We start from the raw sequence: 21,719 nt of genomic DNA on the forward strand, positions 1-21,719 counted from the left end.
TTTAATAGTAAAATAAACATGGCTATATTTTAATATAAGATGTAAAATGTGTATGGATGTTTTAAGATTTAAAAAGTCACCTTAGGTTCTACTGCCTGTGGTAAATGGAATTCTAAGATGGCCCCCAAGATTCCCACTGCCAACCCACCATGAACATGCCCTGTATTAATCTAATCTCTGGAACTGTGACTAAGGGATTTTATGTTCATGGTTGGGTTATGTGGTACGGCAAATTGACCTGAAGAAAGGGAAAGTACTAAGTGGGCCTTGGCCTAACCACATGAGCCCATTAAAAGTTGTTTTCTCCTGGTACAAGAGGAGGAAGTCGAGGATTTAAAGCATGTGGGGGATTCGGTGCCTAAGAAATTCTTTGTTGCTGACTTGAAGATGGAGGGAGCCCCATGGCAAGGAAAGTGGGCAGCCTCTAGGTGGTGAGGCAGGAGCTGGCTTACAGCAGCCAGTGAGGAGATGGGGACCTCAGTCCCGTGGCCACAAGGATCGGAATTCTGCCACCAAGTGGAATGAGCTTGGAAGTGGATTCTTCCCCAGAGCCAGCAGAAAGGAACACAGCCTGGTAGATGCCTTGATTTCAACCTTCTGGGACCCTTAGCAGAAAACCCGGCCACACGGAACCTAGACTTCTAACCTCCAGAACTGGGAGCTAATGAATACACGGGTATGAAATTGGTGGCAGCCTGAGAGAGTTGCTCAGCTGTGAGGTTGTTCCCCCGGACTTGGCCACAGGCCTCCTGGCTCAGGGTGCTGAGGGCTCGTGCTCCCCTGTGAGGGGGGGTGCCTGGGCCCCTCCGAAGCAGGAAATTAGGCTGACCATGGCCCCTCTTGACCCTCCTCTGTGAACTGAGGTGCTCTGATGGCCTCTTCACCAAGGAAAAATGCTTCAGGCACCTGGGAGAGTGCACACTGAGAAGGCCTCAGCAAGTTTTTGGAGACCGTCCTTCACAGGCAAGTGGCTCAGGGCAGACTGGTGGCTTCATGAGGAAAACAGGAGCCCCGGATGCTCGGCTGCATGGCATCCTGGGCTGGGGAGGGGGGCAAGGGACAGGCACGGGACAGCCAGGGCTGGGAGGATGTCCTCTGCTTGAGGGAGGCCTTGCCCTGCATTCAGTGGCCTCCTGGACTCTGACCTCCAGAAGTTGGAGAAACCTTCATGATGGGCACCATTTCCTAAAGGAGAGGAGTTCCTCAGTGAAAGGAGGCTTACCTCTTGGGTCCTTAATGTAACCAGTGCAGGTCCAGAGCCAGGGTGGGAGGCTGAAGGCATCGCTCCCCTCTGCCTGCCTCAGAAGTCCTCAATGGCCCTTCCTCTGTCCACCTTCACCTGACACCCATCTGAGTCTGTGCAAGACACTGAGCCCAGGTTCACCCCTGGGCCCTTGCTCTGGGGATAGAAAGACGGCCCTTCACCTGGCCCAGGTCCTAGGAGCTTTCTCTGCCCTGGGTGTACTCTCCTATCCCACAGTCTCTGTCAGGAGGGAAGCAGGAAGGCCCCTTTTACTGAGGGCCAATAGGGCTAGGACTCTGCTGGCTGATGACCTACATGGCTGGGGACTCAGTGGCCCCTGCCCAGGACAGGGAAGGAAGGACTCTTTCCCCAGCTCAGCCGTACTGTGAGGCCAAGATTGCTGTGGGCGATTGGCTGGGCCTTTATTACAGTGGGAGCTGCCAGCCACCTGCCATCCAGCCCCAGCCCTACCACAGGCTACATGGGCCGCTCCTGGGGCTGGTGTGCAGAGCCGGCCTGGCCCCAGCCAGGTGACAGTCTCCTCTTCAGCCTGACCAAGGCCCTGATGGGGCTCTGGGTAGAGGTGGCCGAGTGGGTCACATCCTCCAGCAAGGACTTGCTGGGCTGGCTGCAGGGCTGCCGAGGTGGGGATGCGCGGGGCTGCTGAGGTGGGGATGCGCGGGGCTGCTGAGGTGGAGAGGTGCGGGGCTGCTGAGGTGGGGATGCGCGGGGCTGCTGAGGTGTAGAGGTGCGGGGCTGCTGAGGTGGGGATGTGCGGGGCTGCCGAGGTGGAGAGGTGCGGGGCTGGCTGGGCGGGGTCCTGTCCATCCTGCCGCCAGGAAGGTGCTGTTTGCCCAGGAGCCTGAAGGAAAACCAGATCCAAGATCCTCTGTGAGTGCGGGGGATGCTCCACCTACCTGCCCTGCCTCTGGTAAAGCCTCACTCACCCTGGGGATGTGCTCTGGGTCTGGACTGGCGGTGTTGCTCCCGGGGTTCCCTTGCTGGAAAGGGACAAGAGCTGGTCCTGTCGGATCAGCTACAAAAAAAAAAGCCGGTCTTAGAAGGGCCCAGGAGTCCCCTCCCCACTGTACAGAGAGGGTGTTGTAATCAGGGATGAGGAAGGAAGGCCTGAACGCATACCCACGAGCCCTTCCACCTGGGGAAGGGCCTAGGAAGCCTTCTAGGGCCTATTCTCAGCTGCAAAACCTCAGGCAGACAGCAAGTGTGGGGAGGTTTCTTTCTGGCATGGCTTTTTTTTTTTTTTTTTTAGAAACAGGGTCTCACTATGTTGTCCAGGCTGGTCTCAAACTCCTGGGCTCAAGTGATCTGCCTGCCTTGGCCTCGCAAATCGTTGGGATTACAGGCATGAGCCTCCACGCCTGGCCTGACAAGGCTTCTTGTTGCACTTAAAGGCATGAAGGGCTATAGAGGATATGGGATTGGAAGGTGCTGGATCCTAAACATCCTCACGCCTTCTGGAAATGTGAAAAATGTTTCACAAAAGCACAGCCTAAGGCCTCATGCAATGAGGTGGGCTCCCATAAGTTCCTGGGGCAGAGTCTGAAGACCTCTGCTGGGTAGGGGCTTCCTCCTGTTCCCCAAGGGCCTGCCCTCTCAGGCCTACCTTGAGGCCACCCTGCTGGGCCACTTCCCGGATTTTGGACAGCATTGATTGGAGCCGCCCGTTCTCCTCCTGTAAGACCTGGATGCGGATGTCGTTGGCCTGCACTTGCCTCTCCATGTGATCTGTGACGTTGCCAGAGTCTGTGGGACATGGTATCTGGGACTCCACCCTGCTCGATCTGCCTCCTGTGCCCAGTGGGACAGGACCTTAGGAGGGAGGCATACCAGCTTGGGTGGGTGGCCCGGCACCTGGCCCAAGGGAGCTATTAGTATACCAGGCCTCTCATCTCACCTTCCTTTTCCTGAAGCCTTGTTCCCACCTCCCTGTCCCCCTACCTGCTGGGAAGATGACTATTATATAAAATTTCAGAGCTGGGTGGGGCCTAGAGCTCTCAAAAGACTTAGCAAATAAGCAGAAGAGTGAATCTCTTCCTAGGCCCCGTTTCAGACAGGCCAGAGACAAAATGAGCTGTCCAAGGTCACAGCCAGCTCAAGGGTGGGAATGGCAGGAATTCGGCAAGGCTGCTCTCTCCCCTGCTTTTGTGATGGATGCTTCCTTCTGGCTCCATGAGCCTGGGAGAATTGCTGCCCCTTTTGGTTCAGTTTCCTGCTTTGTAAAAAGGGGCTATGACCTGCCTCACAGAGTGGTTGAGAAGGGGACAGAAGGGCCTGGATGACGTCTTATGGGCAGCTAAATTGCAGCAGATCTTCCTGCCAGCTCTGTGAATGGATTCGCCCCAGCACTTTAGGGGGCTGGAGGGGCTGGGAGAACCCAGGTCACCTGATATCCAGTCCTGTGCCAAGATGGGTACCTAGCACTTCTGTGCCATAGGGTCCAGGACAGCAGGCAGCTGGGGGCTGTCATTGGAACTAGTCCCATGGTGTGGTTTGGGGACCCATTCCAAGGACCAAGAAGGGGGACACAGGCAAGTTGAGCAAGGACTGGCATGTGACGTGGTGAAGAGCATGGGCTGCAGGGACAACCACCTATGTCTGGATTTGGCTGTCATGACTAGAGGCAGTCACATCACTATTAGACTTTCACGTCCCTGTCTGCACAGAGTGGATAATGCATGAAGTGCTTGCATACTGTGGTGGGTCCACAAGGGCTGCACTGCTGGCCGCCTGGCTTTACCACCCTCACTATAGGCTTGGGAGCTGCAGACCCCAGTGTCCTGCCCACGAGCCCTCAGCTGCCGGTCCTGAGCCCTGGCATGCCCTTGGCACCATCCCCAGTCCCCTACCATGGATCTGGGTCTCGGTGGGCTGGTGCAGGTCTGGAAAGGCCACCAGCAGCCGTTCCCGCTCCCTCAGCTCTACCAGCTCCCGCTCCCGCTCCAGGATGGTCAGCCGCAAGTCTGTAGTCACCTGCTCCAGGCCTTGCTTCTCTCTCTGCAGGCTCTGCAGCAGCTCCTGGGGCAGGAGAGGCTCAGGCCTGGCTCCTGAGTGAGCCACATGGCACTGAGCACCCCTGGGGCACCATCCCTACCCCCAAGACACAAGACAGGCCTGCTGGCACTCAGCTGACCAGAGGCTTCTCTGGCAAAAGGGAAGACACCCACCCTCACCTGCTGGGCCTGGAGCTGGCACTGCCCCTGCTCTCGCTCGCTCTGCAGCTGCTCTTCCACACTGGCCCGCTGGGCCTCGGCCTCATCCAGGCTGCCCCGCAGCTCCTCACGCTCCTGGTCCAGGCTGTCCAGCTGCTTTAGCAGGGCTCGCTGCTTGGCCTGCAGGGACTAAGCAGGAATGGACAAGCAGGGAGGCTGTGAGACCCACAGGGTAGGCCCAGCCACATGGAACTAAGGAGGCTACAGCATCTACTACTCCCATCCCCGCTCCCTCATGTGTGTCTAGGGAATGCTGGTCACACACATGGAAGGGCAGGGGTGGGGGGAAGCCGCTAGCAGGCAGATGCACATCTGGTCAAGGCCAAGACCCCCAACTTAAACACCCCGGCCCTTGGAACACAGTTGGCTGGCTCTGGGGGTCTCACCCCCACTTCCTTCCAGTCACACGTAGACCCCACTTGGAGAGGAATTCTGGGAACTAAGTTTTTCTTCTCCTTGGGTCTCCAGTGTCACATCACCCCCCACCACTGAAGCCCACACTTCCTAATGCCCACTGAAGGGAAAGCAGGAAGAACTAGCACCGGTCTGCTCCGAACCCTGGCTCCACCTTTCGCTAGCGTGTGACCTTGGGCAACTTCCTTAACCTCAGTAAGGCTGCATTTCCTCATTCGTAAAGTGGGGGTGACAAGAGTATCTGCCTCCTGCTGTAGCAAGGAGTAAGCATCAGAGGCTGTGGATCCGGAAGCCAGTGGCTGGGTCACAGCAGACACCTGATACACGGGGCTGTGACGGTTTGCAGGGCACACAGAGCTTCCCCTATCCTGGGCCCATGCCTGACCCTGGGGACTCTCAGCTGAACTCCCTGGCTCTTGCTGAGCTTCTGAGGGTAGCCCAGCCAGGGAAGCCCCAGACCTGCCCCCTTCACTGGGCAACAGGTCACCTATTCCCTCAACGATGCTTCTGAGGACTCCCGCAAGGCCCCGCTGCCCAGAACACAGCTGTGCCCGGGGCCCTGGCTCACCCTCTGCCTGCCCTATCCTTCCACTGGCTGATAGCTGATGTGGTCATGCCCCCCTGTACCCCTTAGCCATCTGGCAGGAGAGTGTGGCACATCTGCTCATCTTTCCCTGTGGGGCACTCCTCCAGAGTGAGGCCTCATTAGGGAGTACCTGTCCCTAGGTCACTGTTCCCCAGTGCCTGGCTCAGGGCAGACTCTCTGTGAGGGTGAATCAACCCTACACCTGGAGGTATCTCAGGGAGCAGATGCCCAAACAGATGAGCCCCCATTCCCTGCCAGCACAGCCCTCTCTCCCTGCAGCCTATGCTGTGGGTTCCCAGGCTGGTGAGGGCCCTGGCCTCACCTCCTGGTGGCGGACCATGCTGTCGACACGGGCCTTCTCCTTGTCCAGCTCCTTGCTGGCCCAGCAGATCTGCTGGCTGGCGCCCTCCAGCTGCCCCACCAGCAGCTGCACCTGCTCCTCCAGCTGCTGCACCTGCCTCTCCGCCGCCGCCCTGCACTCGCCTTCCTCCTGCAGCTGCTGGGCCTTTGCCTCTGCAGCATTGAGCAGGTGTGGGATGGGGTAGGACAGGGGAGTGCTGTAGTACCTCAGACCCCGGACGGGACCCAAGCGGGAGATCACATCTCTGGGCCTCAGAGTCCTCAGCCACAAAATGGGCTCTAGACCCTGCCTAAGGTGGGTCTAGAAAACAGAAGGTGCTTTCTGGGTGGGAGGTGGCACCCCAGCTTGGCCACTGCCCAGCAGGGTGGTTGGCCAGGCCCACCCTCCTGTGGCTGGTTCCCTTAATCTTTGCCCTGGATGCTCAGGGGACAGAGACAGACGATGCTCATCCAGCCACACGACTAGCTTGAGATGTGGCATGGGGGCCTAGGACGGGGCTCCTTACCCACAGCCTGCGTGGACTCCTGCTGCTGTTTCAGTTCCCTCTCCAAGGTGGCCATCTTTGTCTTTAGGTCACTTGTTTCTATGGCAGCCAAGAGAGAGGCCCTTCAGAGGGTCCCATGGGCCTGGCCGGTGACCTTCATGCCCAGTGTGCCCTGTGCAATGGAGGCAGCCCATTGCCTGCAGAGGAGCCGCCTGTGGTTGTGGGAGGAGTTCTGGGGAGTTGGTGGAGGGGCCTGGGCCCTCGTCCACCCTGCTTCTCATGGGCTGGCTGCCATGTGTCTGCAACTCTCTGGGCCTTGGTATCATTCATGGAGGCAACCGTGAGGCTCAGAATGGGCAAATCCCTCAGGCCTCATATCAGTAGGCACTGGCCAACTTCCAGTGCCAGGAACTGAGTCTCTGATGGCTTTTGCCAAAACCAGAGAGGCTGCTCTGCTTGGCTGGAAGTGCCAGGGGAATAACTCTCTGGAAGTAGCCCTCAATGATTGACAGTGCAAGTGGATACCTACCCCAGCTCCCTCCCCGACTGAGGGACAAGTCTGGGCAAGCATCCTAGCCCGGCTCCTGGTGGCCCCAGTGGGACTGAGCTCGCAGTGTCACCGCCGGATGAACACACGCTTCCTTGCTGCCCTCCCTTCCCTGCCTCTTGCCTGTGCCCCAGCCTGGGTTTCCTCCACACAAACCACTTGCCCTGAAAGCCCTGTCTCATGCACCCCTGCAAAGGCTGTGGCAGAGCCCCTGGGCACCAGGCGTCCAGCCTCTGGGGCACAGACCTTTGAGCAGCTGCTGCTTGTCATGCTCCCACTCAGCCAGGCACTGCTCATTCTCCTCCGCCTGTCGCCGCCGTGCCCCCTGTTCCTGTTTCAGCGCCTGCTCCAGCTTGCACACCTGCTTCCTCAGGCCATCCTTCCGCTCCTCAGCCTCTGCCAGCTGGGCCCTGAGGGCCTCCACATGCTTACTGAGGCGCATCAGGTCTTTGCTCTGCTCTGCTGCCCAGCGGCTCACTGTGGCAGCTGGCAGTGGCCTGAGCCCCATGCTGTCCTGCACCAGTTGCTGGAACTGGCCTAAGGACGAGGGTAAGTTCTGGCTCTGACACAGGCTGATGACCACCTTGCCCACCTTCGACAGGCTTCCCTGGACGCTGGCACACGCGTCACAGGGCACCAGGGCCGTCTCAATGGTCTGGGAGTAAACACTCCTGGTGTTCTTGGAGGCCGTGGCTGGACACTGCAGGGAGGCTCTGACGGGGATGCTCTCTGGGTCTTGGCAGGTCTGGGGCAAGCCTGGCATTGGGGAGGAGGGTTTGATGAACTTGGCTGTCAGACATTCAGGGCTCCTGGCTGGCTCGTCCTTGGCAGTGGGCTTGGAGGTAGGGGTCTCCCTTTGGTTTGCCCCTTTCTGTGTTCAGAAAAAGAAAAGGGAAACCAGCTGAGAGAAAATGGAGGGAGGCGACTGTTCCCTGGGCATGTTCTGTGACAGTGTGACAGCCTTACCTGACACTCAGACCCTCAGACGTTTTCTGACACCAATGTAAATAAGAGAGAACTTTCTCCCTCTTTTTCTCTGACTTAACTTACCACACCCAGGCCTCCTCTCTAAGGCCCATGCCCCAAACTCCAGGCTTGATCTGATTGTATGCATGGCGTTGGGAGGGTGATGGTGATGCTCGCAGCTGCCGGTTACTGGGCTCTTGCTTAGTGGATGTGCCTGCTCTCATGTCACCATAGCCACTCTCAGTTTTAGTTTCTTCCCCATCATGGTGACAGTGGCCCTTCCCCAGTGGGTGCCTGTGTGGATTATGGGATAGCCCGTAACAAACGGGGCTCACATGACCTCCGCTGTCTGAACCTCAGATTAAGAAACTGAGGTTCAGAGGACGCAGGATTTTTCCAAAGTCCCACAGGGACTTCAGAGCCAGAGAGCAAGGCATGACCACCCAAGGCCTGAATTCTTAACTGCCACACTGTGTGGGCCTTGATTGGGAGGGTGGTGGAGGCCAGTGAAGGCTGCGGTGCACATGGTGGTAGGCTAGGAAGCCAGAGTGGTGGCGAGGTGTGAAGGCCACCACAGTGGGGAGACAGAGGCTGGGACCTACCTGGGGGAGCGCCTGCTGGTGGAGCATGCCCAGCCTCAGCAGGCTGTCCCAGAAGCGCCGCGCCGTGAGCCCCACGGACATGCAGGGTCCCGCAGCCCGTGTGGGGGGCATCATCTGCTCTGAGCCAAGGTTCTCCAAGTAGCTCATGCAGCTTTGAAGCAGTAGCAGGAGCCTGTGGGCAGAAATGCCAGATTGCTGGGGCCCTGGCTGGTGCCAATGTACCCTCAGACCATACAACTGCAGCCCTGGCTCTGGGGAACTGGCCCAGGCATCAGGGACTTGGAGAGTCTCAGAATACGCTCTGCTGGGCCAGCTTCAAACCTAACCCAGGGGCTGCTTCCTCCAGGAAGTCATCCCTGGCCATAATCTCTGCTTGGGAGCTTCTGCTGGGTCTTCTGGGTGGCACTTCTGCCTGGCTTTTCTCCACTGGACCAGGGCTCACTGTGAAGCCGAGCCTGGCCTTACCTCAGTTGTACCCTGAGTCCTTGAAAAGTGCTGGGTGAACAGCTGCCCTGCATCCAGTGACCCAGAGCCTCTGACAGATGACAGAGCTGAGACCAGGAGAGGGGAGGAGCTTGCCCACAGCCATAGGTTGATAAGGCAGAGTGCAGTGTGTGCACAGTCTCCTGAGGCTAGTCAAGGGCTTCTGCAGGGTGAGCTGCTTCTGCAACAGTGGGGACCTGTGTCGCGACAGCTAGGTCTCTGTCCTAACCTCTAAGTTCAAAATTAGAGTCAGGTGTGAATTATAAGAAAACACAATATTATAATAAAAAGCTAAGTTTGCATTTGCATGGGAACCGAGCTATTTTAAAGAAGTATTGTGTTGACAACACGCACCAGGAAGATAAGTGAAATTAGCTTGTTGCAGGTGCAGCGGACTCTTCCCAAACCCTGTGGGGCCTTGGGTAGAGAGGGCCTGGGGGAGGAGGTGCCAACCGCCTCCAGGCTCTGCCCCTCTTTGGCCAATGTGTCCTCCTCTGCAAACATGGACAACAGCACTTGCCATGGTGCCAGGCAACACCAGGGAAGGGAGAAGCACCTGAAAAGAGGACACATCATGACCCTGACAGGGCAATCCGTCTGCCCAGACCGACCGACCCTAGCAGTGGGAGACTGCGGTGCTGCTGTCTGCAGCCTTAGCCGTGATCCCATCCCTGCCATGAACTAAGCAGCTCAGTGCTACACCATGTGGTGGAGGCCAGGGCCCCAGACTCCAGGGTTCATAGGCTGGTCTAGGTCTCACCCAGCAGCCTCTGCCAGGAATTACTTATACACACAGGAGCCCAGAGGAGGCTTTAACTCAGGCAGAGGTAGGCAGAGGGGTCAGGCAGGGCAGAGGGCATGTCGGCGACAGCTGCACGGAGAAGAGGGTGGGTAAACCTAGCCATGACAGATGGGCAGGGCATTCCTAGCAGAGGGACAGTGTAATGCATAAAGTCATGGAGGAAAGGAGGTGTGTTCTGTGCTCATCATTCAGCCACTCAGAGGTTACAGATGGTGCTTTTGTACCAAGGGCTCCTCCTGGCCTCAGAGTGGCTTCTCTGTCCCTGAGCAGTTCATCCTGAAACCACTGGAGACTGAAGTCCCTCTCACATTCTCTATCACCTGTCAGGCCTTCAGGGCTTTAAGGTTGGTTTTATGTTGGGTTTTTTTTTTTTTTTGGAGACAGAGTCTTGCTTTGTTGCCCAGGCTAGAGTGCAGCGGTACAATCTCAGCTCGTTGCAACCTCCAATTCCCAAGTTCAAACAATTCTCCTGCCTCAGCCTCCTGAGTAGCTGGGACTACAGGCGTGCACCACCATGCCCGGCTCATTTTTATATTTTTAGTAGCCTCCCAAGTGGCTGGGACAATAGGCACACAACGGCTGGGCACAGTGGTTCACGCCTGTAATCCCAGCACTCTGGGAGGCCAAGGTAGGTGGATCACCTGAGGTCAGGAGTTCAAGACCAGCCTGGTCAACATGGTGTAACCCTGTCGCTACTAAAAATACAAAAAATTAGCCAGGAGTTGTGGCAGGCACCTGTAATCCCAACTACTGGGGAGGCTGAGGCAGGAAAATCTCTTTAACCCAGGAGGGAGAGGTTGCAGTGAGCCAAGTTCGTGCCACTGCACTCTAGCCTGGGCAACAAGAGTAAAACTCTGTCTCAAAAAAAAAAAAAAAAAAAGGCATGCACCAACACACCCAGCTAATTTTAAAACTATTTTTATAGTGATGGGGTCTCCCTTTGTTGCTCAGGCTAGACTCGAACTCTCAAATGATCCTCCCAATCGGCCTCCCAAAATGCTGGGATTACAGGTGTTAGCCACCATGCCCAACACACCATGTCATTTTTTTTGTTTGTTGTGTTTTTTTGAGACAGAATCTACTCCATTACCCAGGCTGGAGGGCATTGGTGTGATCTCAGCTCACTGCAACCTCTGCCTCCCATGTTCAAGTGATTCTCCTGCCTCAGCCTCCTGAGTAGCTGGAATTACAGGCACGCACCACCATGCCCAGCTAATTTTTGTATTATTAGTAGAGACAGGGTTTCACTATGTTGGCCAGGGTGGTCTTGAACTCCTGACCTCAAGTGATCCGGCTGCCTTGGCCTCCCAAAGCGCTGAGATTACAGGCGTGAGCCACCGTGCCCAGCCAACCACGTTAACTTTAGAAGTGATGGGGCTGCAGGAGAATCCACGAGGCTCTTCCCAGAGGGTTATGATTTGGAAAAACGCATCCTGTGTCTGGCCTTGTGATATGCAGAGGGAACAGCACAACCCACAGGACAACAGGAAAGAGAGCCTGGGATGGAAACTGTGAGAAGCAACTATGGTGTCCCGGACACAGAAACCCTGAGGAGGCAGCTGGGAGTGGCTGAGAGGCCCAGGTCACAGCTGTGGTGCGACAGAAACCAATGGAGTAGAAATCAACTGCCTGTGGTGGACAGGCTAGGCTAGCCTAACACGGCATAGCACAGCACACAACACAAGATACATGATAAAAGTACTTGACCACTTTGAAAGTCCGAAGCCGATGTGGCTCCGACAGGTTCAATGGTCACTGTGTTACCAACATCACCCCCGCCTCTGGAGGGGCTTCCGCAGCTGCCACTGGTTTCAGGGGCAGGTACCGGCATCCTGAGATGACCAGGTTTGGTCAAGGCCCTCACCTGTCGATGACCAGCTCCAGCAGCACAGCATGGGACAGCTGTGTGAACTCAGGGTCACCCGGAACATGGTCATAGTGCTCCAGCAGGGCCACCATGTCAATGTCACAGGCCACGCGATCAGGGAACTTCCAGGAGGGGAAGCGCACGGGCCCAGCGTGGGAGAAGACGTCTACGATGGCACCCTGCAGGTCGGTGAGGTCGTTGCGCAGGCTGTCCATGCAGGCCTGGCTGCCCAGCAGGTGTGCCATCCTCACAGCTCCTAGGGCGAGCACAGAGGAGCCCTGCCAGCTAGAGCCGTGTGGCTGCTGCTGGAGGAAACTCCCTGAAACTGTGGGTAGGCTGAAAGTCTACCCCAGACCCTGGGAGAAGTCTGTTTCCCAGCCCCACGTGACACAAGGCCTTTCGGACCTGGTTCTGAGTGGCCTCACCAGCTTCTCAGTCCCCCTACCCCGAGCACATACTGCAGAGTCCATCACTCCACAAGTCCTTCCTGAGGGCTTATATATGTCAGGTCCCGTGCTAAAGGCTGGGTGGGTTCAGCTATGAACAAGAATATGCCTGCTGTCCTTTCCTCCCAGAGTGAATCCTGGAACAGGGTACACACAACTGAAATAGAGAGTTACAGCTACAGCGTGATGGGGAGTGTTGGGCCACACCAGGCCACTGTCATCTCCTGCCTAGACCACTGCAGCAGTTTCCAGCTGGGTCACAGGCCTACCCTCTCCAATCTTCTGAACACCTTCAGCTCCAGAGACCTGGACCAAACTCTATTGGATCACGTCATGCTGGCCACAGTGTCTCAGTACTCCCTTTGGCCTGTGGACGAAAAGCCACCTCTGGACACCTGCCTGCCTCCAGCCTGAGCAGAGGGCATTCTTCGATAGTGCTGGCTTCGACTGAAGAACCTACTGTGTACCGCTTCCCTCAATCTCCCTCATTTCTACAGAGGAGGAAACTGAGGCTCTGAAAAGTTAGGGAGCTTGCCCGAGGTCACTCAGGAAGCTGAGATTCTGAGTCCACAATCTCTGCTCTGTCCTCAGGCCATGCTACTTCCAGAGTAGCAGTGTCCAGGAGAAATATAACACAAGCCACACATGGGATTTTAGTTATTTCTACTAGCCACTGATGGGCTACAGGAAATGGTACCCAAAAATATGGCACCTTGGAAATGCAAAAAACTGCAGAAGCAGGAAGGCCACCCTCATCTTCCCCTCATCCTTCCTCTCTAAAGCAGGCCACCAGGAAGGTCAGTCTGTAACCTCTCCCTTCCTTCTCCCCTGAAGACCCTCATGTGACAGGTATGCTGCCCTATACCCAGATGGGAAGAAATGTCACACAGGGATACCAAGAAGAATCTGAGAAAACAGCCCTTGCTAAATCCATTCCCTCCCTCATTTATTACTGTTAGATCGTACCGTTTCTTTTCTTTTTTTTTTTTTTGAGACAGAGTCTCACACTGTCACCCAGGCTGGAGTGCAGTGGTGCAATCTCGGCTCACTGCAATCTCTGCCTCCAGGGTTCAAATAATTCTCCTGTTCGGCTCACTATAACCTCTGCCTCCTGGGTTCAAGCAATTTTCTTGTCAGACCATTCCTGTAGTCCCGAGGAGCTGGGACTACAGGGACACACCACCATGCCCAGCTAATTTTTGTATTTTCAGTAGAGACGGGGTTTCACCATATTGGCCAGGCTGGTCTCCAACTCCTGACCTCAGGTGATCCACCCAACTTGGCCTCCCAAAGTGCTAGGATTACAGGCGTGAGCCACCGTGTCTGGCTAGATCATACCTTTTGGTCCACCAATCATAATTCTGAATGACTATCCATGAAAACACAGATCTCCAGGCTGGGCGTGGTGGCTCACGCCTGTAATCCCAGCACTTTGGGAGGGCAAGACAGGAGGATCATGAGGTCAGGAGTTCAAGGCCAGCCTGGCAAACATGGTGAAACCTTGTCTCTACTAACAATATAAAAATTAGCTGGGCATGGTGGTGCGCACCTGTAATCCCAGCTACTCGGCAGGCTGAGGCAGGAGAATTACTTGAACCAGGACCCAGGAAGCGGAGGTTGCAGTGAGCCAAGATCGTGCCACTGCACTGCAGCGTGGGGTACAGAGCGAGACTCTGTCTCAAAAAAACAGAAAAACAAAACAAAACAAAAACCCAAAAAACACAGATCTCCTTGTTTCTTTGGGTTTTCATTTCTGAAGGTTTCCATGTCAGGAAAAACTTTTATTAAATAAATTCGTATCTTTTCTCTTGTTAATATGTTTTTAAATTTTATTTCTCTTATTTATTTATTAGAGTCAGGGTCTCACTTTGTTGCTCAGGCTGGAGTGCAGTGGTGCTATCATAGCTCACTGTAACATCAAACTCCTGGACTCAAGTGATCCTCCCACCTCAGCCTCCTGAGTAGGTAGGAGTACAGGTGGGTGCCACCACACCTGGCTAATTTTTTTTATTTTTTGTAAAGACAGAGACTTGCTGTGTTGCCCAGGCTGGTCTTGGCCTCCTGGCCTCAAGTGATCCTCCAGCCTTGGCCTCTCAAAGTGCTGGGATTATAGGCGTGAGCCACCTTAATCTGTCTTTTATTAAACCTGTGATGGATGAGGAAAATATATTACTTTTTCTCCCCTACTAACCATTTCAAAGTTCAAAAGCCACGTTGGCTGGTAGCTATTGTACTGGATGGTGCAGAGGGTCAGATGCTGTGTGTGCAATCAGCAAATGAGGACTGAGCATCTGCTCCACGCCAGGAGGCACTGTGTCAAGACCAGGAACACAGCAGGGCAGAAGAAGCCCTGTCCTCCAGGAACTACCAACGATATCTGAGGGTCTCTGCAAGGGGTAAGCTTGTGTGTGCCAGTTTGACCCGTGGGATATCACCCAAGTGATATGTGTCTGCCTCATGACACTCAAAACACACATGCCCACATCCTGCACTCCTGTTGTCTTGCCAACTGCCTCTCATGAGCTATTGCTGCCCAAGAGATTTTATGTCTCCAAGGAGGGAGGCAGAAACAAAGGGAAAATAACATAGGCAAGTATTCTGGGTTTCCTTCCTGGAATGGGCATGAAGGAAATAAAGCAATCAAGAAGCCCCAACCTGGGAGGAAGTGTATTCAAGTGGCAAAGCACCTGGAATTCATAAGCTTGCTTGTGAAGGCACCAGGAAACGCTGATCTGCTCATCTTCAAATAACTACAGCTGCCATATGAGGCCATCTTGGATATCAACTCCCACTAGATGTTGGTTCAGATAACTAGCAGTAAATTACCTCACCTTGTTTCTTCTGAAAATTGAGGTCACGCAGATATAAGCATGGTTTAAGTACTTACGTGCTGGGTGCGGTGGCTCATGCCAGTTATCCCAGCACTTTGGGAGACCAAAGTGAGTGGATCACCTGAGGTTGGGAGTTCAAGACCAGCCTGACCAACATCGCAAAATCCCGTCTGTACTAAAAATACAAAAGAAAAAATTAGCTGGGCATGGTGGCACATGCCTGTAATCCCAGCTACTAGGGAGGCTGAAGCAAGAGAATCGCTTGAACCGGGGAGGCAGAGGTTGCAGTGAGCCAAGATCGCACCATTGCACTCCAGCCTGGGCAACAAGAGCGAACCTCCGTCTCATAAAAAAAAAGAAGTACTTATGTGCGTGTCACGTGAAGACATGAGCAATCTCTGTAATTCCTGGGTCTTGAGTGGAAGACTCAAGTACTGCACTGTTGCCGTGACCACACAGGTGACAGCAGTAATTGAGCCCGTACGAAGCTGCAGCAGCTAACTCTGCCTCTCCTCAGTTTCCTGGGGCTCAAGGTGGACTTTTGACTCCCAGAGAAGAGAGGAGGAGCCTTTCCTACACCTCCGTTCAACATTCAAGCACCTTCTCTCTCTCAGAACTAGTACCCTACCCCTACTGAAAGATTATGTCTACTTCCCAGCCAGGGGGCCTGCTGAGATTCAAAGTCACCATCATGAAAACACGGAAAACTCTAAAACCAGCTATGTGGCAAATGTCAGTCTCAAGCATGACACTGTTAATTGCCTGGATCCCCGGGGACACTGAAGGGACTGAGTGAGGACAAAAGAGTAACTGCACTAGTAGAGTAAGAAGCCTGGCTTGAACTTGCATTCCCACTCTACCAACTTCAAACTTCACTATCCTCATTTGTAAATATATTGCTATAAAGAATAAATGTACTACATGAAGTGTATTGGCTCATAGTAAGTGACCAGTACATCCTAGCTATCATTATTCTACATTAATAACAACATTGAGGCCGGGCACAGTGGTTCACACCTGTAATCCCAGCACTTTTCGAGGCCAAGGTGGGTGGACCACAAGGTCAGGAGTTCAAGACCAGCCTGGCCAATATGGTGAAACCCTGTCTCTACTAAAAATACACAAATTAGCTGGGTGTGGTGGTGAGCGCCTGTAATCTCAGCTACCTGGGAGGCTGAGACAGGAGAATCACTTGAACTTGGGAAGTGGAGGTTGCAGTGAGCAGTGATTGTGCCACTGCACTCCAGCCTGGGCAACAGAGCAAGACTCCATCTCAAAAAAAAAAAAAAAAAAAACAGTGACATACAGCTATGGTGTGTGGGGGAAGGAGAAGGCTTGAAAGAGCAACCTTTCCTATCACTCCCTCATTTCACAGGTGAGGAAACTGAAGTCCAGGCACAGGTTCAGAGCCAGGTCCCCACTTTCTGAAGTTGGGGAGGGGAGGAAGGAGAGAGGGGAATCTCAGGAAAGGGTGAGAAGCCGGCAGGGTGCCAGGTAGGCCTCTAGGGAGTGAGGGTAGCTTGCAGGGCCTTACCTGTTAAGAGTGAGGGGTGAAGCCTAAAGCAGCAGCCCTGCGGTGGCGGCTCACGCCTGTAATCCCAGCACTTTGGGAGGCCAAGGCGGGCGGATCATTTGAGGTCAGGAGTTCGATACCAGCCTGACCAACATGGTGAAACCCCGTCTCTACTAAAAATACAAAAAAACTAGCTGGGTGTGGTCGGTGCCTGTAGTCCTGGCTACTTGGGAGGCTGAGGCAGAACAACAGCTTGAACTCGGAAGGCAGAGGTTGCAGTGAGCCGAGATTGAGCCAGTGCACTCCAGCCTGGACGACAGAGCCAGACCCCGTCTCAGAAAAAAAGTAAAAGAAAGCAGCAGCCTTGATTTGAGAGGGAGGCCCCAGGGGGGCTGGAGGGCGGGACCACGAAAGGCAGAGGGTGAAAGCAAGAAAAGGCAGACCCACGGGAAATGGGAATTAAGGAGGTAGGATTCGGAAGAGGGGCTTGGAGGATGTGAAATGAAAGAGGGGACTATGGGAGTAAGGAAGTGGGGCTCTGAGGCGGCGAGCCTGAGGGGACCCGGGCTCTCCTAAATAAGGCCAATGGGAGTGAGCTGGGCTCTTGGGAGGCGGGGTCGAAGGGAGCGAGCCACTGGCCTGTGGAGTAAAAGAGCCGCGAGGTGAGTGCAGCGGGGGTCCGGCGGGTGATGCAGAACATCTCACCTGCCTTCAGCTTCACAGCTTTAGCCTCTGTGTCTGGTCGGCTACCGAAATTGTATCCAGCGCGCCTGCGGCACCTGTGATCCCCGGAAAGCCCTAGCCTGGCCCAGGCCGTTGCCTTGGCAACGGCGTCGAAAGCTGCGGTGCCCGCGGGGAGGGATGGGAAGCGCGCCACGGAGAGGGGGAGGTCCCGGAAGTGCGTCAGTCTCACCTTCGCGGTCACAACTCGCTCGGTCGCCGCCATCTTGCGAGCTCGTCGTACTGTCTGAGCGGGGAGGCTGCCTTGAGGCGGCACCCCTCACCGACACCGAGGCGGACTGGCAGCCCTGAGCGTCGCAGTCATGCCGGCCGGACCCGTGCAGGCGGTGCCTCCGCCGCCGCCGGTGGCCACCGAGCCTAAACAGGTACTTCTCCCCCAGCACCTCAGCCTGCAGCCCGAGCGTGGGCCTGGGTGCTCCTCACTCGCGTAGGAATAAGCGGCAGCTATGAACGGCTTGGAGGGACTGCAAGTCCCAGGAGGCTGCGCGTTTTGCGCGCTTCCCACGCTACGGTGTCGTTCTGGTAGCGAAAGGAACCGCCCTGAACAGGGTTCTCCAAAGTGGTCCGCGGATCCGCAGCATCGGCACGAGCATGGAGCTTCTTAGAAAAGCGGAGTCTCCGCCCTAGACCTTTTTTTTTTTTTTTTTTTGAGACAGAGTCTCGTTTTGTCGCCAGGCGCCAGGCTGGAGTGCAGTGGCGCGACCTCCGTTCACTGCAACCTCAGCCTCCCAAGTAGCTGGGACTACAGACGCGCGCCACCACGCCCAGCTAATTTTTTATTTTTTAGTAGAGACGAGGTTTCACTATGTTGGCCAGAATGGTCTTGATCTCTTGACCTCGTGATCCGCCCGTCTCGGCCTCCTAAAGTGCTGGGATTACAGGCGTGAGCCACCGCGCCCGGCCCCTAGACCTTTTAAATAGGAATCTACGTTTGAACAAAATCCTAAGGTGATTGATTAAAGTGTAAGAGGCAGTGATCATTTGATCCTCTGAGAAGATCCTCTGATCTTCTGTGGCAGTTGGGGCCACTGGCCCCAGCCTTTGCCCACTAATGCCTAATTTCTCAGCCTGCGTGGTATCTTTGGATGTTAATTCTCAGAATCTGTTTCGATGTCTCTCCCAAGCCAGACACTATAGTAGGCTCCCACGTTTACCAGAATGAATGGGGCACAATCCTGTCTAGGGAGCTCACAGGCTAAAGGAAGGCAGACATGTGAGAATGCTCACCAAATGTTTATTGTCCCCCCCGATGACCATCAATGATACAGTGACAGCCCGCCCGTAATAAAGCTCTCCAATCTCAAATGTGCATAAACTATTGTAGTATGGTGTGATATGCTCAGTGATAGAAGTTTCAGGTACAAATCTAATCAGCATTGCTTGCTGGGGTAGAAGGGATATTAAGGTAGGGGAAACTCACAGGAGTGAGAGAGAAATTCCTTCTTTTAGAAAAAGGAATAGGACAGGCGCCGTGGCCTTGGGAGGTCAAGGGGGGTGGATCACGAGGTCAGAAGTTCAAGACCAGCCTGATCGATAAAGTGAAAACCCATGTCTACTAAAAATACAAAAATTAACCCGGCATGGTGGCGCGAACCTGTAGTCCCAGCTACTCGGGAGGCTGGGACAGGAGACTTGCTTGAGCCTGGGAGGCAGAGGTTGCAGTGAGCTGAGATTGCATCACTGCACTCCAGCATGGGTGACAGAGTGAGGCTTCTCCTTCTCAAAAAAAAAAAAAAAAAAACAAAAAAGAAAAAAAAAAAGAAAAAGAGAAAAAAAAAAAAAAAAGGAGTAGGAGTTAGTCAGGTAGGTGACTAGGGAAGGGAAATAGCATCCTTTATTCATCCAGCACATATTTATCGAGCACATGCTGATCACCGCATTGGGTTCAGAATAAGGGGGGGACATGACTGAAGAAGCCATGCCTTTTCCACAGATATTTAAGTGCTTGTGTGTCCCTGGAATTTTTCCTGGCATTGGGGAAAAATAAGGTAATGGCTAGATAATATGCACACAGATACTGAGGTAAGAATCAAATGATGTGTCTAGTCAAGAGTAAATGAAGAAGTGTTGAAGGGTAGACTTAGGAGAATGGTGGCAGGAGATGCAATTCTTACTTAGGATTTGAACTTTTCTTTGTAGACAATGGGAAGAAAAGAGAGGGTTTTTTTTTTTTTTCCTAGTCAGAAAATTCATCCATGATCAGGAAAGGGAGGGTTTTAAGCCAGATAGTGACATTTGTGTTTCAGAAATTCAGGTAGGCAGACGTGGAGAATCACTAGGAAGACGGAGGTCAGTCACACTGTTCAAAAGAGGCTGAAGGCCTGGCCTAGATTGGGGCAGAGGGTGGTGGGCAGGTTCTCCAGCAAGAGTGTTATGTTAGAATCCTGGTTCTGCCAGTTGGAATAAACTCGCCGTCTCTCAGTTCTGTCATCTGTAATGGGAAGATATTAAGAGTACTTGGCCCGGTCCGGTGGCTCACACCTGTAATTCCAGCACTTCAGAAGGCTAAGGCAGGCAGATCACTTGAGTTCAGGAGTTTGAGACCAGCTTGGCCAACATGGCAAAAGTCTGTCTCTACTAAAAATAAAAAATTAGCCATGTTTGGTGGTGCACGTTTGTAATCCCAGCTATTCGGGTGAGAATTGCTTGAACCCGGGAAGTGGAAGCTGCAGTGAGCCAAGATCATGGCACTCCACTCCAGCCTGGGTGACAGCAAGACTGCCTCAAAAATAAAAAATAATACTTAATCTCATAGGCTTCTTATAAGGTCTATAAGAGTTGGCCGGGTGCGGTGGCTCACGCCTGTAATCCCAGCACTTTGGGAGGCCGAGGCGGGTGGATCATGAGGTCAAGAGATCGAGACCATCCTGGTCAACATGGTGAAACCCCGTCTCTACTAAAACTACAAAAGAATTAGCTGGGCATGGTGGCTTATGGTTATAATCCTAACACTTTGGGAGGTTGAGGTAGGAAAAAAAAGTGAGGCCAAAAATTTAAAAAAAAAAAGGAAAAAAAAAGAGACCCCACCCCTTAAAAAAAAAAAAAAAAAAAAAGAGTTAATACATTTAAAGTACTTGGGAAAAATACCAGGGATCTACTCTGTGCTTGATAAAAAATTGTTTTATTTTTATTTCGAGATGGAGTCTTGCTCTGTCACCCAGGGTGGAGTACAGTGGCATAATTTTGGCTCACTGCAACCTCCACCTCCCAGGTTCAAGCGATTCTCCTACCCCACCCTCCTGAGTAGCTGGGACTATAGGTGCCCGCCACCACACCCAGCTAATTTTTGCATTTTTAGTAGAGATGGGGTTTCACCATGTTGGCCAGGCTGATCTTGAACTCCTGACCTCGTGATCCGCCTGCCTTGGCTTCCCAAAGTGCTGGGATTACAGGCATGAGCCACCACACCCGGCCAAAATTGTTTTATTAAGACACGGGGTGTTGTTCCATTGCCTAGACTGGAATGTAACGGTGCGGTCATAGCTTACTGCTACCTCAAATTCCTGGGCTCAAGCAATCCTCCTACCTCAGCCTCCTGAGTCAGTGGGATTATAGGTGCAAGCTATTGTGCCCAGCTTGATAAATGTTACTATCATTGAGTGTGGAAGCTGAGGAAGAGAGAGGAACCCCAACTTTCTATCGTGGATGACTGGGTAGCTACCCCTGAGGAAAGAGGTTAGAGACGAAAGTGCCCAGGAGTCAGCTGGACCCAAAGCTGTTTGGTACACAGGAGTGTTCTGGGACATTGAATCGGGCCAGATTGTTTAGCCTAGAGGCAGTAGGGGAAGTGGAGGACACTGAAAACTGAAAACCAAGAACAGAACTGGGCGGGGTCGGGGAGTAGGAATCACCAACTTTATAGAGCAGGAGGTGAAACGGGGGCCAGGAAGGAAACTTGAATGGAATAATGAGCAAGACAGGAAGAAGGGAAGAACGGGGCCAGGGAGTTGAGAGTTTTGTGAAGGAGTGCTCACCGTTCGTGCCCAAATAATGGCGGTGGATGGCTGTGAGCAGTTGTTTTTGACTTTGCTGAGAGCACTTAAAATGAATGGGGACCAAATGGCAGGTGAGGAAGTGAGACTAGCAAGACTGAAGAGAACTCAGGATGTTTAGCTGCCAAAGGAAGGGGTGGGAGAAGGTAGTGGCAGAAAGGAACCTGAAGGTAGAGGAGAAACCTCATTTTTCTAAGATAAGAGACTTGACCCTTTGTTTACTAAGGGGAAGAAGCTGCTGGAGAAAATATTGAAACTTCTGGGATAGTTAATGCTGAGCATTTCAGTGGAGGTTCACAAAACACTTGAGCGTTGAATGGTGGTTAAGATGTGGAACAGAGGCAGAGAGAGAGGGCATTCAGGGCAGAAGAAGCTGTCAGCAAATAATTTTCCATTTCTTTATTCAGCAAACAATCATTAAAAATTCCATGCCAGGCCGGGCGCAGTGGCTCAAGCCTGTAATCCCAGCACTTTGGGAGGCCGAGGCGGGTGGATCACGAGGTCAAGAGATCGAGACCATCCTGGTCAACATGGTGAAACCCCGTCTCTACTAAAAATACAAAACTTTAGCTGGGCATGGTGGTGCGTGCCTGTAATCCCAGCTACTCAGG

General features: G+C 53.6%; 2 protein-coding genes across 13 annotated transcripts in view; one reads left to right on the plus strand and one right to left on the minus strand.

Moving 5' to 3' along the window:
* CCDC157 (coiled-coil domain containing 157) lies at positions 1-17,426 on the minus strand. Of its 12 annotated transcripts, none has more exons than XM_037728208.1 (12): positions 17,289-17,402; positions 11,583-11,841; positions 8,434-8,605; positions 7,112-7,736; positions 6,340-6,417; positions 5,796-5,986; positions 4,435-4,602; positions 4,111-4,279; positions 2,868-2,936; positions 2,191-2,279; positions 2,036-2,105; positions 1-1,915 (listed from the first exon to the last, which is right to left on the minus strand). In XM_037728208.1, the coding sequence occupies exons 2-12, from the start codon at positions 11,828-11,830 to the stop codon at positions 1,470-1,472; spliced, it is 2,325 nt and encodes a 774-aa protein (XP_037584136.1). In that variant the 5' UTR covers positions 11,831-11,841; positions 17,289-17,402; the 3' UTR covers positions 1-1,469. The 12 variants fall into 12 exon arrangements, with proteins under 12 accessions (XP_037584136.1, XP_017355093.1, XP_017355092.1 ...); XM_017499604.2 differs by lacking the exon at positions 17,289-17,402 and adding an exon at positions 17,081-17,231 and having other exon boundaries at positions 11,583-11,838; XM_017499603.2 differs by lacking the exon at positions 17,289-17,402 and adding an exon at positions 17,081-17,231.
* Positions 17,269-21,719, plus strand: part of SF3A1 (splicing factor 3a subunit 1) — a 24,553-nt gene continuing 20,102 nt past the window's right edge. The window contains exon 1 of the mRNA XM_017499601.2: positions 17,269-17,481. Coding sequence (XP_017355090.1) covers positions 17,419-17,481 — 63 coding nt within the window. The 5' untranslated portion in view covers positions 17,269-17,418. The remainder of the gene's footprint in view (positions 17,482-21,719) is intronic.

Source organism: Cebus imitator, unplaced genomic scaffold (genome assembly GCF_001604975.1).
Source record: "Cebus imitator isolate Cc_AM_T3 unplaced genomic scaffold, Cebus_imitator-1.0 Scaffold258, whole genome shotgun sequence".
NCBI lineage: Eukaryota > Metazoa > Chordata > Mammalia > Primates > Cebidae > Cebus > Cebus imitator.